This window comes from Lissotriton helveticus, chromosome 8, assembly GCF_964261635.1.
Source record: "Lissotriton helveticus chromosome 8, aLisHel1.1, whole genome shotgun sequence".
Taxonomy (NCBI): domain Eukaryota; kingdom Metazoa; phylum Chordata; class Amphibia; order Caudata; family Salamandridae; genus Lissotriton; species Lissotriton helveticus.
Window position 1 is genome coordinate 1,572,683,920 of NC_136069.1, and position 18,920 is coordinate 1,572,702,839.

Sequence of the window (18,920 nt, forward strand, 5' to 3'; positions counted from 1 at the left end):
CATGAGCTTCAAAGATATTCTTCCTTATTTATTCTGTATCCTCTGCAGCTTCTGGATGTGAGATTTCTGCGGGGCTGCATAGACACAATTGCATTCAGAGGATTTGTGATTTTGATAATTCGATGAAAAGCACATAGAGCTTTGTGAATATGGCCTTGTGAGAAATTGGGTTGTTGGTTGACTGGGGTGTGAGCCCTGGTCAAGCACCAACCACAATCCTTGTTAGGGTGAGGCACAAGTCAACCCTTAATTAACCTGTGCTCAACCTTCTGGTAGCTAGGCACAAAGCAGTCATGCTTAAGGTAGAGGCAATGTGTGAAGTATTTGTGCAACATTTCAAACAATAATAAAGGTAGGATCCCACACCAAGTTGGAAGAATAGAGCAAAATGTGATAAATAAAACAAGACCAAAATGGCAAAAATCCAATCAGTAGAACCAGAGATATGCAATTTTATAGATCTTAGTGAAAATAGCACCAAAAAGCACAAAGCACCAACTGTAGAAATATGTTTGCGCCAGACCAAGACAAAGTCACAAGTCCAGGTCGACTACGATGAAAAATGGGCCGGCTACAGGGGCCCAGTTAGGCCCACTGACCAGAGTACCTTAAATCCTGGTTTGTGGAGCTTTCTGAGGATCCGCGCCGAAAATGCATTGCGCAGCTGAAGCAATGTTTGGTTCTAAGATACTGCGAGGCTGCGATGAGAAGCTCTGCGTTGTCGAGGATCCCCCATATGGGCCTTGTGATGCGACGTCTGGCTTCAAGGATTCGGAGTACAGTCCCGGTGATGAGTCGGTTACGAGGGGCTGTAATGCAGAGACCAGTTTTGGCAGAGTAGAATCACAGATGGCAGAGTCTAGGTGCAGGTGCAAGGTGCTTGGAAGTCTGTTGTGTCGCTGAGGCTTCAGATCAGAAGGCCAGCCAACTAGCCCTTGGAAAAACTCTGGGATCTGGGTTCAAGAGATACAGGGTCAGTCCTTTTCACCCAGTCAAGAGGCCGCAGTTCAGCCCAGCAGGGCAGCAGTCCTTCAGAGCAGCAGTTCAGTAGAGTGGCAGCCTTTCAGCAGCACAGCAAACTTTCTTCCTGGCAGAGTTTCTACAGGTCCAAAAGTGTACTGAAAGTTGGTGTCTGATGTCCAGTATTTATACCCAGTTGGGCCTCTGAAGTGAGGAGAAGCTTCTAGAGGTATGGCTTTGGAGTGTACCGGTGGTGTGCCTTCCTGGCCATGGCCCCATACTAACTACAGGGGGTATGCAGCCCTTTGTATGTAAGCAGGACACAGCCTATTCAAGTGTAAGTGGGGCTAGGTCTGGCTCCTTCTTTCCATAATTCCAGTGATTGCCCATACCCTAAGCTCCCCATTGTGTGTGGCTGTCTAATAGGAATACACAAAGTCCAACTGTTAACTACACCCAGTCATATGATCCAGAGACAGGCTGCAGGCACCAAATAAGAAAATGCCAACTTCCTTAAAAGTGACATTTTCAAAATTGTAAAAAAAACAATTGATGAACAGAATGCAGAACAATGTCTTACATTCACCCCAGTACAGAGATCTGGGCCTAAATCCATGTTTTTTTGCTCCCCATGCCATTCCAGTTTGAACCCAGCCATATGCAAATCAGTCTTGAACCTGCACCCAATGGGAACAGTCCAGCCCAAACTGCCAGGCCAGGTCCTCCCCAGACTGGAAACAAGCATCCTTAGTCGGTTTCAGGGTTTCCCCCCTCATTAGCCAGGATAGCTTGACTCTAGTGGCCTGGAGACAACGGAACCCATGTCTGGGCATACGCGTCCCACTCGGGATGACAAATGCAAAAAGAACAATTGATGGCCAGGATGCAGAACAATGTCTTTGTTCGTCCTAAGTTGGCAGGGTATGCCCAGAGGTGGGTCCCTTGCTCGCTTTGCTACTGGATTCAGGCTAGCCTGGCTGATGAGGGCTGTTGGCCCGAAACCAGCCCCAGGATACTTGTTTCCGGTCCAGTGAAGACATGGGCTGGACTATTCCCATGAGGTACAGGGTCAAGACCATATAGCTGTGTCTGAACTGGGATGGCGAAGTGAGTTAAAGAACGATGATGGATTCAACCCAGATCTATGACTGGGGGTGAGTGTCGGTAAACTTTCAGCGCTCCGTCCATAATCTCCTTGTGTTTGCTATTTTTAAAATTGTAACTTAAAATCTGACCTCACCATAAGTTTGGAATTTGTTTTTACAATTCCAGAGACCCCAGAAAAAGAATTGTTCCCATTTGGAAATTACACTTATAAAATTTAATAAGGTAACTACAATGTTATCCTATGGGAGAGGAAGGCCCTACAATAGTGAAAAACAAATTGAAGATTTTTTCACTACCGGGACATGTATAACATAAAAGTACATGTACAGCATTTTAAATACACTACATCCTGCCCTCTGGGATGTCCAGGGCACTGCTTATTTTGAGCCGGTGGTTTCTGGTGCCCTGCACCGGCACTTAATTGTCATTACCGGCTGTGGTGACAGTCCCAACACATGGTGGCGCAGTCTGTTAAATTTTGAGATTAACACAACAACCATATTGACTAAGTCAAATTGCTTGAAAATGAATAATACCAGCCCCTCATTCCAGTATTATAGCTTTGTGCGTACTTTAATAGTCTGAATTGTCACATGCAATGATTAAGTGTTATGTTGCTGCTGTCGTTAGCAGCGGTGGCATGGGCAGTAAATGGTACAGAGTGCAGTGGCCTTTCGAGAAGGGCCCTAGCACTTACTTTTTTCCAAATTAAGCACTGATCCAGAACCCATCCTAGGGATGTCCTATATGTATTAAATACGAAGGATTTGGGCCTAACAAAAGGTTTACTTTACCAGGTCGAAATGGCAATTCAAAACTGCACACCCACAAGCTGCAATGGCAAGCCTGAGACATGTTGAAAGTGCTACTTAAGTGGGTGGCACAATCAGTGCTGCAGGCCCACTGGCTGCATTTACTCTACAAGCCCTGGGCACAGGTAGTGCCACTTTACTTGGAACTTACAAGTACATTAAATGTGCCAATTTGGAATAACCAATCTAACATAGTTCATCATGTTTTTTGACTCATATTTGCTGTCAGGGGATTTTTGTGAAGAGCAGCTGTGGACTGATGCTGGCTTTGTCACCAAGGCTTGCTTTCATTATAAACTAGCATATCTGCAGACTCACACATGGATGCCTGTGGCCGTGATTTACATATTTAAGTACTTGTGTTATGCTGCATTAAAAGTACATGCAGCTTTAAAATATTTGAGCTTATTTATGTTTTAGTCTGAAGCAGGCATGTTTATTGATTTAGTCCGCATTTAAGTGTGACCCGAAGTGCATGTGTATACTTCTCTAGAATGTGCGAATTTTCTGACATGTTCTGCTGCCGTTCTCCTATACTTGTTCAGACACCCACAGCTACCACTCCCTTGGCACCAAAAAACACATTTTATATCATAAACAGCAATGTCACAGCGCTTGGAACCAGAGCAGCCCCTCACTCGCACTTTTGTGAGAGCCCTCCCAATTATTGCTGTATTTTTATACTAAACAAGCAGTCACAAGTGCATTTACCTTGCAGGCACAAGGGTCATGATTTGAATGGTGCAAAAGGTGCAGTGGCACAGGGCCAAAAGCTCTAGGAAACCCACTGAATACCGGTTATTGCTAGCTTTTACTACTAACCAAGCAGTCTCAAGTGCAGTTGCCTTGCAGGCACTAGGGTCATGGTTCAAATGGTGCAGAAGGTGCAGTGGCACAGGGGCTAACAGGTCTAGGAAACACACTAAATACTGCTCATTAATATCTTTCACTACTAAACAAGCAGTCACAATGCACAATGACCTTTTTGGTCTTCTTTCCTCCCACAGAGGGTGTCCCACTCTTTTAGGTCTCTTTTAGCTAAACTAACCCTTTATATACAGACCCCTCACCTCACTCTAGGCAATGCATGCTAACTTCATTGGGAGCACCAGCACACTGCCCAGTTATAACTTGCTTGTCTCTGTTCTTCTTCGACTTCCATGACTGTAAATGACATTTAAACTTTGGAAAAGTGTACATTAATCTAAACCACTAGTATTTACTTTGGGGGCATCCCATTCCATGTGCCTCTAAGGATGAGGGTCAATATTATTCAGATCTGTCTTGTCCCTGCTCCAAAAGAGAGAACCCCGACAACATTAATAGGCCACATTCAGTCTTACCTGAATCCCAAGCAATCCGAAGCATGTTTTGATCTAGTACTTCCTCATATCCCTGTGGCAGAGTGAGCTTGGAACCCATGTCAGGACACTCCAACATCATGTATTCGTGCTGTCTTATCTCAAAAGAATTGGATGAATATACTTTAATTTATCTAGTGCTTGTGCTGGATACACTCCTTTCAATACCCCAATGTAGGGCTTTGCCTTCTTAATCTCCATGTAAATACCTTCAGATGCTTTAATCTCTAAAACTGCACATCTCAGTAGAGTTGAGCCTGAGGTCTGGTCTTTTTCTGTACTAGTTTATGCAACACATGCATCAGCTTTTTTTATTCCATGATCTTCTGGGGCCATTTTGGCCTCTGTGGTATGCCATCCATTGAACACTCAAAGGAAGCTAAGCAACTCTCCTTACTAGTGCTCGTAATGAAGTTTATTCATAGCCTAGTCTGATGGCTCCCATACATTTGGCACGTGTACATTCTGTTTGTTCTCTAAACCAAAAGCGACTGAATAAACCAGTGCAACATCCCTTGTACATGAGCAGGGCCGGACTGGGAACCAAAACCGGCCTTGGCAAAGTGCTCGGCTGGTCCCCCGGGGAGTTGGGGGTGCGGCCGAGCTGTTTGCCACGGCTGGTTTTGGCCGAATGTGTTACAGCGGCCGATATTGCAGCTATGCTGCAAAAATGTCTGTGTGACAAAATCAGCCCCTGGGGCCCAAATCCGGCCCCCAACACTGGCGGCCCACCGGGGAAATGCCCGGTGCCCGCTACGGCCAGTCCGGCCCTGTACATGAGAGAAGCTGCACTCAGGTGTATCACTATTAATCAGGGCTGGCTTTAGCGCTGGTGGCGCCCAATGGGACAATGTGTTTGACGTCGCCCAATTACCTCCTTCTCCACAAATTCTATCACTACCAACATCCAACAGTGCCCCTCTCTGACATTCATTTCACTTTTTCATAGCCCCACTCATAGTTCACTCACACTCAGCTCTGTGATCTGCATGGTACAAATTCTTTGCAGCAGGCACAATAACCATCTGAGCTACTGTAGCATGAGTCAAAACTTCCACTAGACAAAACATCCCTCTCTCCAACAGGAACATTATTCACCAGAGTTATCGTAACATTTTTATTGTTGATTGAAAACTGTTGGATGCACAAGAAACTCTGCAGGAGGTGCTGTTAAACCCATAAATTATTTTTAAACACAGCACCCCCCCAAGGTCAGTGCTAGGTGCGGCTGCACTGGTTGCACCACCCTGAATCTGGCCCTGCTTTTAATTGCCTCTCGTCACAAAGTTTACTACATCATAGTCACCCAGGTAAACCTGTCATTTGCACTGTGCTCTTTCTTGAGGTCTCTTTGGTGGTCTTGTTGGCTGAGCCTATAAGATATAACAGGGATTTGGGGTGGTCAGACCAAGCACATCTGTAATGCGTCAGGCGGCAGGAGCACCTTGCTATATAGTCGGTCAAAAGAAATTGAAGAGATATTTTAAGAATGCCTAATGCTTGATATATTTCATCAGTAAGACAATGTACATGATTTCCAAGTGCATTTGAAATCATTTTAATTGGTATGGGAAATCACTTTTAAATTGATGTCATACAGAATGACTGCATTATAATTAATGTGTGCTTCTGTTAGAATTGCTCGTGGGGTGATGCATTGCTCTAGCATTGAAGTGTTTTAATAAATTGTAATCTTTCCTCAGGTCTTCAAGATTTCACCACCTTGGAAGACTCTTTTCTCTTCATCTCTGGGCTGCATTTCGTGGAGGTATGGAACCTGGGAAGTCGGTGGAAAGCCTATACGAGAATTTAAATTATATTCTGAAGGCACTGAACAAGACACTCAATGGCCTCCCGTGCCAAACCGAGGAGACCCTAAACCACACGCGGACAGCTGGCCATGACCCAAGCCACAAGGACGACTACTCCTACATGTACATCCTCTTCGTCATGTTCCTGTTTGCCGTGACCGTTGGCAGCTTGATCATGGGGTACACCAGATCGAGAAAAGTCGACAAGCGGAGCGATCCATATCATGTGTACATCAAGAATCGTATTTCTATAATCTGAGCCTAGTAGAACCTTCATGGGTCCATCAATAGGGGGCACTATTGTGTTAGACATTCCTGGAGCCGCACAACCTTGATGGTACGTTGTTCAAACTAGGAGACGTCGGGAACTTCTTTACTGGCTCTGGCGGATGTGGACAGAATGATGTACGTGGTTATCCTGATTGTTCTTGGACCTGCTGGACCAATCAGAGACACGACTGCTGGGAGAACACCAAGCCATTTGCCATTGTCTTAATCACTAAGGAGTAGAATTCACTACTAAAGAAAGTACTGAGACACACAGGGCTAAAGATGGCAGAGGTCTATTTGAAACAAAGCAACTACATTTCGTTGCTGACATGGAGAATCCTAGATTTTTTATTGTGAAATAACCTGTTTTGCAAAGTTTTACATTCACTGTCTGTGAACTTTTAAGGAATAAATGTATGTCTGTCCATCTAGGTCTTAAGTTGAAATCTTCTTTTAACCCCAGTTAGATGGGAGTGCTTTCCTCAGAGGCATTTTCATAAATGCAAAATGTGGAGAGAATTGCCTGAGAGTTATATGGAATTTTCCAATTTTAACACACTTTGGGGCATGTTTACAATAAGGTGGCAAAGTGTGTCATTAAGCCAAGAAGGATAACGACATGCTTCGTCACTTTAGAAACGCAAGGCTGCACCATATTTACAAGAATATGGTGCAGCTCTGCGTTTCCCCTATGCTGGTGCTAACTTTAGCCTCCTAGAGCCAACGCAGGCAGCCTTACGCCATAGTGCAAGGGTGCCTGTGTTGAGGGGAAGATTGTTTATATACAGGAAGGTCCCCCACTCGTTTTGACTGTTTAAGACCAGGTTTTCCTGGGCCTTAATTTTAGCGCTGCCTCCTATTTACGTTGCCCTTGTAAATAGGAGGCAGCGTCAAAATCAATGGGTGTTGCGGTGGAACGCCCACAGCAACACCCATTCCCCTCCCCTTTCATGCTAAGCTTAGCGTGAAAGGGGGCCTTATTTACAAGGCAGCGTTAAGCCACATTAAGTGGCTTAATGCTGCCTTGTAAATAAGGCGAGACCCCTATCGCCATCACAACGTCACTAAAAGTGGCGTTGTGGTGGCGATAGGGGCTTGTAAATATGCCCCTTTGAGTCTTATTTATGTATGTCTCTACCTGGCCTCAGAAAGTCTTAAGAACGCCTATAGCTTGGAAACATGGGACTGATTTACAAAGAGTAATTTCTTTTTTAAGATAATGTAAAGACTGGTGCAAGGCAGATACGTCACTCTTATAACAGGCCTAAGCCCTGAAGGACAATCCTAGGCCCCTATCAAGCCATGTCCAAACCAGCAGTCTTACAACCGAGTCCAGCCCTGACTTCTGAACGACATATTGTGCTGGAGTCTTGAGTGAGGTTACACAAAACAAAGCTAAAATAGTGGAAATGAAAAATAAAATAAATGTTTATGGTTAGATTTATGTGAATATTGTGGACCAAACAGGTTGCAGTATGTTATCGGACATGGTATCCGAGCAAATAGCTGGTTGACACTTAGAAAATCATACTTTGTGGGAATTCTCAACATGTTTGCAGTTCATTTGGCTACACAAAACAGCATGGAAAGCTGCTTCTGTTAAAGGGGATAGGTAGTGTCCCTTAGTGGCAAAGTAAATGGTACACACCCCATATCTCACCGAAATGTCACGAAATAGATTACTAGAAATTGAGTTTTCTCTCTGGAGAAAACAATATGCTCTTGCACATTTCTGCCAAACAAACTGCGTATGTGGATTAAACATGCAAAGTTACGATTTTCATACATTTCTATGTACCTTCCTTTATGATTTTGTAAATCAGCAAAAATGCATCAATCTGTGCAAGTCATAGGCATATGTTTGCAGTGTGCATGTATGTGACACTCAAGCAGAAAAAAAGACGAAAGAAAGAAAGAAAGAAAGAAAGAAAGAAAGAAAGAAAGAAAGAAAGAAAGAAAACTGAGAGATAGATTTTTTGTGAAATTTCTGGACTTTTCCTGTACATATTTCTCACTCAGGGGAGCTACATTCCCATTCCCACGTCTACGTCATAGAAGTGCCATTTTTAATATAGTTTATTGAAAGTGGACGGGGTGGAACTCACAAGTTCAGGCCGGCCGCTGGGAACATTTAACTTCATGTACAGTTCTTCCAACCCGGGACAATGTGTTCTCTGGTTAATTTGTAGCTTTCCCTCTTATAAGCGTTTGGCACCTGCTATTGTGAGAAGTTCCCACATTTTTATTACTATTCTTGAGATATGCAGCCAACAGCCAGTTAGTAAATGCACATGAAGGCTTTTGCATATGCCACCTTTTTCAACTACCACCTTTAGTACTAGTCACACCTTATATATGCAGAAATGGAGCATTTGCAGCAGGTTGGATTGGTGCGTTTAGCATGCGGTGCAGTGAGATTGTTCCATATCGTGGACCGGGCCTTTTCTGCAGTGTCATCCTAGATTTGTACCTTCATTTGCCTCTCTTTGCTTTCTGGACTCTGTACTTTTTCCATGCCAGTGAGTGGTTGTTGGACCTGGCGCCATTGGCGTGGGTCTCCCTTCCATTTTTGCTGTTGCCTCATGTGTTTTTGCTGGTGTTAGATGCTTTGGGCACTGTGCCACTGCTGTCCGGTGCCGCAGTGTGAGTGTTCCCTATTGTAAATTAATGTATGAATTGGTGATTCCATAATTGAATGGTTTGGTTTACTTGTCAGACCCTAGTACAGTGCACCGGGAGTGCCCAGGGCTTGTAAACCAAATGCTGCTGGTGGGCCTGCAGCACTGGTTTTGCCACCCACAGAAGCAGCCTGTAAAAGTATGTCTACGGTCTGCCATTGCAGAGCCTGTGTGCAGTCTGGTACTATCATGCTGACTGGGCAAGTGCACCCACTTGCCAGTCCCTAAATCTTCCCTTTTCTTCATATCAGACACCCCTGTGGTAGGCCCAAGGGCAGGGTGCATTGTAAGTATTAGGTAGGACAAGCTCTGATGTGTGTGGCATGTCCTAATAGAGAATTACAGCCATTTTCGTTTTTCACTATTGCAAGGCTATCTGTCTTCCATAGGCCAGAATGGGCTGTTAGATTATTACATCTTATCATCCTAACTGACTCAGGGAACACAGTAGAAATTCGAGTTCAGTATGCCTAAAACTCAGAATGATAAAATGCATCTTTTAGTGAGGATGGTTTTAACATTCTGTGTTTGAAAATACCCCTTTTAGAAAGTAGGTATTTTCCTGTATAAGTATCCAAAGCCTGCCTCTGTTAGGTTGTGTATTCCTGGAGTTTGAGTGACAGGGCTGGGGGATTCCAGGAGAGAGGGTGAGTCTGTCTGGTGGTGAATAGAGAGTTCGGCATCTAGATGGGAGGGAGGAGTTGCATCTGGTACCTGAATAGGACTGTGCCTGCCCCCCACAGTGCTGGCTCCACCCCTGTGGTGCGTCTGATGTCTCTGCCCTGCACTGTGAAAGGAGAGAAGGAATCCTGTCAACCGAGTGCTCCAGGGCTGTGCCTTTCCTCCACAATGCTGGCTCCACCTCGTGTGGGCGTCTGATGTCTCTGCCCTGCACTGTGAAAGGAGAGGAGTAGTCATGTCAACAGAGTGCTCCAGGGCTGTGCCTTTCCTTCACAATGCTGGCTCCACCTCCTGTGGGGCGTCTGATGTTCCTGCCCTGCACTGTGAAAGGAAAGAAGGAGTCATGTAAACAGAGTGTTTCAGAACTGGTTTCGACTAGGCAAGGGCCCCTCTGCCCTCAGAGGACAAAGTATTTTGGGGTATAAATATTGGGACCCTGATCCAAAGAAATTAGATCACTTTTGGACTACAAGAAGAAACCTTTGCTGAGGAGAGGAAACTGAAGAAACTGAGGAGAGACTATCCCTAAGCTGAAGTGCTGCTTGGGGGATTGGCCTGCAGTGGTTGCCTGAGGAAGGAGAAAAGAACTTTGTGTACTTTATTTTCAACTTGTAAGGATCTCCAAGGGCTTGGAACAGAGCTTGCCTCCTGCTGAAGCCTCAGGGACAACAGACTTCAACCCACAGCTCCCCAGAGTTCTTTGGAAGGGCCTGCTGCTGATTTTGGGCCTTTTGAGGGACTGCGTGTTGCAATGAACTGGAAGCGCGACTCAAGAGGAAGAAACATGTCGACGTCGCTGCTGCCGTCGCATCGTGGATGTCGCCACTGTAGCTGTCGTATTGCACCGCATCGAGAGAAGCGTCTCGCAACGAAGAGGAAGTGTGTCACTGTCGCTGCTGCTGCCATCGCATCTTGGATGTCGCCGCTGTAGTTGTCGTACTGCACTGCATCGAGAGAAGCGTCTCGCAACGAAGAAGAAGCGTGTCGCCATCGCTGCCGTCGCATCGTGGATTTCGCCGCTGTAGCTGTCGTATTGTACCGCATTAGGAAAAGCACCTCCCATCCACGGAGAAGCATGCCGCTGTCGGAGCTGCTGCCGTCGCATCTTGGATGTCGCCGCTGTAGTTGTCACATTGTGCGGAAGCGTCTCGCAAACTTTGGAGAAGAGTGCCGGAGCTGAGGCTGTTGCCGTTGCATCGCTAAACAAGGGTGTCACTGCTGGAGCTGACGCATCGAATCGATACTTCTCACATCATCGGAGAAGCCTGCCGCATCTGGAAGATCTTCATGTCTTTATTTCTTTGCACCGGAACTTTGCCTCATTTCCATCGCTGCAACACTGTATGTTGTGGAAGCGTCACGCATCGAAAGGTACATTGACTTAAAGTGTCGCATTTTAAGAACTGAACAGAACTAAGCTAAAAGTACCATCTTAAGTATAGTATTGTGGATTTTTGTCGTCTGTGGTCTTGTGATAAGTCTATATAAAGAACACTTATTTTTAATATACAACTGTGTGGTGTCCATCTGTAGTGTTGTCACTTGATTACTGTATGTGGTCACCGATGATTTACACACTGCCTCTGAGATAAGTCTGTCTGCTCGTGCCAAGCTACCAAGGGGGTGAGCAGGTGTTATTTTAGGAGTGTACCCCCTTACCCTGACTAGAGGCAAGGGTCCCTATTTATCACAAGAACCTACCTGTGCCAAAAAGAGACCCCCAAATCTAACAGAGGTAAAGTGCTAGTGCTCTTCCTTGAAAACATGGTAAATTGGCCTACACGTGATTGGTACCTTTAATTTACTTGTAAGCCCCAGTATATGGTACTACATGTACCGAGAGCCTGTAAATTAAATGCTACTAGTGGGCTTTAGCACTCATTGTGCCACCCACTAACGTAGTCTTTTAAAACGTCTCATTCCTGCCACTGTAGCCTGTAGTACACTTTTAAACTACAATTTTGTCCTGTCAAAATAAACCTTTTACCAGGCCTAAAGCTTCCTTTTCAATACCTATAAGTCACTACTAAGGTAGGCCCTAAAAACTCATAGGATAGGGTGCATGGTTTCTAAAAAGTAGGATATGTGAGTTTACATGTCCTGTGTTAGACCTGGAATCCTTGGCATGGTTGTTCCCTGTGTTTTTGCTTCTGCCTCCTGTGTGCTGAGTTTAGTTTTTGCTGGTCTAGATGCTTTGGGTATTTTGCCACTGCTGATCAGTGCCAAAGTGCAAGTGCTCCCTCTGTAAATTGTGAATATGGATTGGTGTTTCCATGATTAGCTTTTTTGACTCATTACTAAGTCCCTAGTACAGAGCACCATGTGTGCCCAGGGCCTGTACGTCAAATGCTGCTAGTGGGTCTGCAGCACTGATTGTGCCGCTGACACAAGGAGCCTTACAAAGGGTTCGCAGACCTGCCATTAAAAAGTCTGTGTGGAGTCTGGTACTGCCATGTCGACGTGGCAAGTACAACCACTTGCCAGGCCCTAACCCTACCTTTTCTTACATATGAGTCACTCTTAAGGTAGGGCCAAGGTACCCCTGTGGGCAGGGTGCAGTGTATGTGAAAGGTAGGACATGTCCTGATGTGAGTAACATGTCCTGATAGTGAACTACAGTGAATTTCGGTTTTCACTATTGAAAGCTATCTGTCCAATAGGATAGAATGGGAGTTTATTTATAACTAAGGATCTCTTTCCATTTTTACAGATTTTTACAGGTAAATACAGACAAAAAATAATGTATTTCCTATCTGTATTTATGTTTTAAGGTGTAAAAATACTGAAAATTGTGCTTCTAATGAGTGACTTTCCATGCTGTCTGCTGTGAATTCCAATACAACAGATGAGCAGATAGACAGAATGGGGAGTGAAAAACCAGGTTAAGATATCTTTAAATACAGGCATATGTTAAAATATATTATAAGTAAGTTGCTAATATTTACCTATAAGTGTTGGTGTGTGCTGTATTTGGCTGCTGAATTTGTCTAAATATGACAGGCAGCAAAGTATGAGTGTATGTATATCAGTTTAATAAATGTAGAAATATACAATTGTTTTACTCCAGTCTTTCGCAAACTACTAGATAAATATGGATACATACTAATAAGATTGCCAGAAATTATATATGGATAAATACAGACAGAAATATTAAAAAAAAATACCATAAAAACGGGAGCCCTATTTATAGCATCTTATAAATATAACTACCCATTGGGACACGATAGGAAGGTAACGTTTAGTATGCCTGAACTCAGAATATAAAGATGCATCTTTTAGTAAGGATGATTTTTACATTCTGTGTTTAAAAATATCACTTTTAGAAAGTAGGTATTTTCTTGCTTAGCCATCCTGTGCACCTCTGCTGGTTTGTGTATTGACTGTCTGGCTTTGGAGTGACAGGGGCTGGGGATGTGCATTCACTCTAGACTGCCACTTGAGGGAGGGGGGGTTGAGGTGTGTCCTGCCTTTCCTGGATGTGTCAGGGATGGGCTGAATAGATCTGGGCTGCATTTAGAGTAGGGGGAGGTGATTTCCTTTCACCTGAATAGGCCTGGTCTGCCTTACACAATGCTGTCTCCTCCTCCTGCCAGGAAACTGGGCCAGAGAGCACTAAACGGGTATGGACTAAGCACAGACACTTTCCACCTGAGAGAACAAAGTAATTTTGAGTATAAGTATTGGGGCCCAGAGCTTTAGACCTCGCTGGAATCAAGGAACCTGCCAAGAAGAAGAGGTGGAAGAGCTGCCAGGAGGAGTACTGCCCCTTTGCTGTGTTGTTGCTTTGTTTGGTTGGCCTGCAGTTGCTGGTTCTGTCTTGGGCAGTGAAAGAACTGGACTGACCTTTCTTTACTTGTGCTGAGTATCTCCAAGGGCTTGAAGTAGAGCTTGCCACCAACCACTTGGTACCGCTTCTGGAACCATTCTTTCAGTTGCCACAGAAAAGGGAAAAGCAATTGACTCCGTGTCCTTAAGGCACCGCAGAGGGTACCCCACATCTCGCAACGCAACCCTGGTCTCACCAATGATGACAACCGAAGCCACCGCCACTGAGCCGCTGCTTGTACCTTGACCTGTGGACACAGCACTTCGTGGCCCTGGTCTCACAAACGCTGACTTTGACACCTGTGACTGCAACGTGGCTGGGGTCACCGCTCGTAAGTTTCACGATGCACCGCCTCGTCTCAGTCTGGATCGACCAAGGCTAGCTTCCCGCAACCGGCTATGTCGCCAGCAACGTGATCTGTCAGCACCACATCAAGCACCGCCTTCACTCCACACCACAGTCCTGGTCTCACCTACGCCGCTGGACAACCATTACCGAGCCACTGCCTACACTGCACCTTGAAGGCACCACATGCTGCACCGCTTCACTTCACATCGCAACTGCGACGGTTGCCATGACCGGCTCGCACCAAAGTGTCGGCCGCAACGCAAAAGTTACTGTTTACGAGTCTACCGACACCCCCAACCGACACGGTCAGACAGAACTGTTGGATTCTGTTGTTTTCAGTATCGTGGTAGCCTCGAACAGAGCTACCGACTCGGAAGAACTGTGTTTTTGAGATATTTGTGCAAAATACATATTTTAAGTACTCTATGTTGGATTCTTATTGTTTTGGTGTTCTTTTGTAGTGTTTTCACTGTCATTACTGTTGGTTATGTGCAAATGCTTTACACACTGCCTCTGAGATAAGCCTGACTGCTCGTGCCAAGCTACCATGCGGTTGAACAGGGGTTATTTAGCAGTGTATCTCCCTTACCCTGACTACAAAGAAGGGTCCCTACTTGGACAAAGGTGCAAACACTTGACAACTAGAGATCCCCATTTCTAACAAACAGACAGACACACACACATGTATATATATATATATATATATATATATATATATATATATATATATTACCTACTGGCGGTCGCCAGTAGGTAGTTATAGTTAGGATTGGCTACCATAGGAAATCCGCAACATTCTATTGGGAATAACTCTGGCGCCGGTTGAGGAATTTGTGTGTAATTTTCCAAAATTGTGGCCAGCTCCGCTCCGCTCCTTCCCTGGAAGTTTCGGGGGGATTCGTGAAGTGGGGGCTGAGAAAAAAGGGGGGTCCCAAAACGTGTTTTCCCCATGTTAATTTCCATAGGACGGTCTGACAAGTCTACAGTCCGAACCGCTGAACGGAATTACGCCAAACTTGGCAAAATTGTAGGGACTGGTACGCAGATGTGCCTTTGCTATATTTGGTGACAATTGCTCCAGTGTTTTTTTTGAAAATTAACTTCAAAAACACATATATATCTATGGGCGCTCTCCGAGCGCTCACAGGTGCGCGTACCGGGAAGCGCACCCGGCGCGCTATGGGAGTGCGCGAGCGGAAAGCTGATTGGCTGTCGGGTGTCTGTCAACATTCTAAACAGTCCGGAGAGTCCGCCATCTTGTGTCTCGGTAGAATCGAGACACAAGAGGTGAAAAAGAAAGGGGGAAATAATTAAAAGGGGGAAGAGTAGACACCCCCTGACCCCCTAGGTTTTCTGAGGGGGGTCTAGAAGGACCCTGAAGGGCAAAAAACTTTTTTTTTTTTTTTGAAATTTTCACGGGGTAAGCGCTGGGTGCGTTCCCAGGTGTGCGCTTCGGTACGAGCACCCTGAGCGCACCACAGCGAAAAACAGTGTAAAAAATTATAGTAAAAAAAATAATTTAGAGTGCTTAGAGGTAGGGTAGCTCTGAAAAGAGCTGTTGTGTTATGTGGGTGTTTTTTGTACCTACAAGTAGGTACCAATGCAGAGTCTTATAATCAAGAGGAAAACTCTATTCCCCTCATCTGTAAAATGCACACCATCTCTCCTATAGATGTCTTGCATGTTGTAACGCAAGTTGTTGTGGTAAATGGAACCCATACCATAGTCTCTGAGGAAAGCAGAAACAGATTTATTCACATGTTTCCTTGCTTTCTCAATCTGTGGACAAAATTGGTTGGACCAGTTCCATTTTTGCCTTTGGCATTTATTAGAAAATACCAAGGCAGTTTTTGGAAAAAGTGACATCAATTGCCCAAAGATGTTCTTTAAAAGCATTTCCAGACCTACCCCAGTCAAAGTGCCCAGGTCATTGCCACCACAGTGCACAATTATGAGGTCAGGGTGTGGTAGATGCATAAAGGATTTTACCAATGGTATCAATTGGTGACTTCTCAATCCTCTCTGTCCAATCCATACAATGTCCACATTTGGTAAATCAAGGTTGTAAATACCTCTGTTAGCTGCGTATTTTTGACTCCAGTGGACAAAGCTATGACCCACAAACCAGACTTTTGGCATCTTGAAGGTAGATGTGCTTGTATTCAGATGAATGAAATGGCAGTTTGAAAGTAGGAGTTATGTAAAAAAGTGGTTGAGATTCAGTGCACTTGAAAAACAAAAAATGATTGGTGCTTTCTAAAAATTCAGCACTGAAAATGAGGGTGCATGCTTTTTTTTTAAAGAAGTCATTTCAATGGTTGAGGGAAAGTCATTTCAAGAAACATTGCACATGATTAGCTGGTACATTGAGTGGTCAAACACTTTTGCTGCATTTTTTTGCAACATAGTATGATGAACTTCTGAACTGTGTGCTGGGTGAGGAGGGAGTTACCGTGGTAACAGGGGAATGAGCACTGGGGGGATGGGTGAATGTTATGTGACTTTGAAAGTGTTCAAAAGTACAACCAATTAAAATGTGCAGTTTCTTACTCCACTTCATTAACTCCTTCTCTTTCTTCCTCTGTCCTCTTTGTTCTGTCACGCTCACTGCCTATAACTCAGCCATACTCCTACACTCAACTTCTTTCAGACCTTTTCCTTTACTTTCCTTCCTCTCTCTTCCCATCCTTCGCTCCTTCACTCTTTTCCCTTCCCTTACTCCCCTTACTCCCCTTACTCCACTTCAGTAACTCCTTCTCTTACTCCCTCTGTCCTCTAACTTACTCACTCCCCTTCTCTCACTCTCTCTCTGTTACCCCCATTCTCTCTGTCCTCTTAGTCTCTCACTCCTCTTCTATCACGCTCACTCCCTATAACTGAGCCATTCTCCCACACTCACCTTCTTTCAGACGTTCTCCTTTACTTTCCTTCCTCTCTCTTCCCTTCCTTCACTCCTTCACTGTTTTCCCTTCCGTTACTCTCCTTACTCCACTTCACTAATTCCTTCTCTTACTCCCTCTGTCCTCTTACTTCTACACTCCCCTTCCCTCATTCTCTCTCTGTTAGCCTAATTCTCTCTGTCCCTTTAGTCTCTCACTCCTCTTCTGTCACGCTCACTCCCTATAACTCAGCCACACTCCCATAGTCACCTTCTTTGAAACCTTCTCCTTTAATTCCCTTTGTCTCTCTTCCCATCCTTCGCTCCTTTACTCTTTTCCCTTTCCTTACTTTCCTTACTCCACTTCAGTAACTCCTTCTCTTACTCCCTCTGTCCTCTAACTTACTCACTCCCCTTCTCTCACTCTCTCTGTTACCCCCATTCTCTACGTCCCTTTAGTCTCTCACTCCTCTACTGTCACGTTCACTCCCTATAACTCAGCCATACTCCCACACTCACCTTTTTTGAAACCTTCTCCATTACTTCCCTTCCTCTCTCTTCCCATCCTTTGCTCCTTCATTCTTTTGCCTTCCCTTACTCTTCTTACTCCACTTTAGTAACTCCTTCTCTGAAACCCTCTGTCCTCTAATTTACTCACTCCCCTTTTCTCACTCTTTCTCTGTTACCCACATTCTCTCCGTCCTCTCAGTCTCTCACTCCTTTTCTATCACGCTCACTCCCTATAACTGAGCCATACTCCCAGACCTTCTTTCAGACCTTCTCCTTTACTTTTCTTCCTCTCTCTTCCAATCCTTTGCTCTTTCACTGTTTTCCCTTCCCTTACTGTCCTTACTCCACTTCACTAATTCCTTCTCTTACTCCCTCTGTCCTCTTACTTCTACACTCCTCTTACCTCATTCTCTCTCTGTTAGCCTCATTCTCTCTGACCCCTTAGTCTGTCACTCCTCTTCTATCACACTCACTCCCTATAACACAGCCACACTCCCTCACTTATGTTTCTTTTCTCTCTCACTCAGGGCCTCATTTATGAGAAATGACGGATCGCTGCGTGAAAGCAGCAATGCATCACTTCGCAGTGCGCTCTCCTTGCGACATTCCTGATGCGTCATATTTAATGTATGACGCATTATATCACAAGGAGTTACAGATACGTCAGTATTTCTGACGTATCTGTAAGCGCAAAAGTGATGCATTGCTGGAGTGTGTCACAAAAGTGACGCAACTCCAGCAATGCATCCTTTCACATGGGGCCAGCCCCATGTGAAAGGGCCTGCGTCAGTCTTACGCCTGCTGTGAGGCAGGCGCAAGATTTTGACGCAACGGCGTCCTAAAAGTGATGCAGTGAAATCTCATAGATTTCACTGCGTCACTTCTACGACCCTTCCTTGCGTCAATACGCCCCCTTTGCATACATTACACCTGGCGCAGGTATAATGTGGCGCAGGGGTTTACAAAGTGACGCATCTACCTAGATGCGTCACTTTGTAAATATGACTCAACAAGGTGCATTTTTTACACCACTGGTGCGTCACAAAAAGTGACGCATCGGCGGCGTAAAAGTGACGCATGGCCTCATAAATGAGGCCTTCAGTCTTCTACTCTCACTTTTTCTTTCACTTTCTCTGTCTCTTCACTCCCTTACTCACCTTGTCTCACACTCACTTGTCTTTATCCAGTCTGTATCTCCACTCTTTCCTAAACATCACTGCTCTTTTCTTACCCTTCCACACCCCCGTTCCTTTACTACATTTCCTTCACTTATCCTCATTCCCCATGTTCACTCTCCTTCCCCACACTCACCTTCTTTCAGTCCCCCTACTTCACTTCCCTTCCCCTCTCGTCCCTTTCTTTGCTTTCTCACTCATTTTCCTCTCCTCTCTCACTGCACTCCACTTCAGTTACTCTTTTTCATTTTTTTGTTAATACAGCTCTTTTTTGAGAATTGGAGGTAGTTCTAAAAAGAACTTTTTTTTCTTCTTTTTTCGTTTTCTTCAACAAAAACAGGGAATGGCAAACTGCTCAACAGGAGCAAAACAAAATAATCAAAATTAGGGCTGGGGACGGCAGCGGTGGTTCTCTATTGCTCGAACAATGTTCAAAATACTTTGTTCACCATAACAAAGTAGTTGATCACAATGTTTGCATTTGATTGTGGCTTCATTAAAAA

General features: G+C 44.8%; 1 protein-coding gene across 1 annotated transcript in view; it reads left to right on the plus strand.

The window, feature by feature from the left end:
- The window catches only part of KCNE3 (potassium voltage-gated channel subfamily E regulatory subunit 3), a 90,818-nt gene extending 84,070 nt beyond the window's left edge, over positions 1-6,748 (plus strand). The window contains exon 2 of the mRNA XM_078656251.1: positions 5,944-6,748. Within this exon, the coding sequence (XP_078512377.1) occupies positions 5,944-6,310 (367 nt within the window). The 3' untranslated portion in view covers positions 6,311-6,748. The remainder of the gene's footprint in view (positions 1-5,943) is intronic.
- Positions 6,749-18,920: the final 12,172 nt, after the last annotated feature.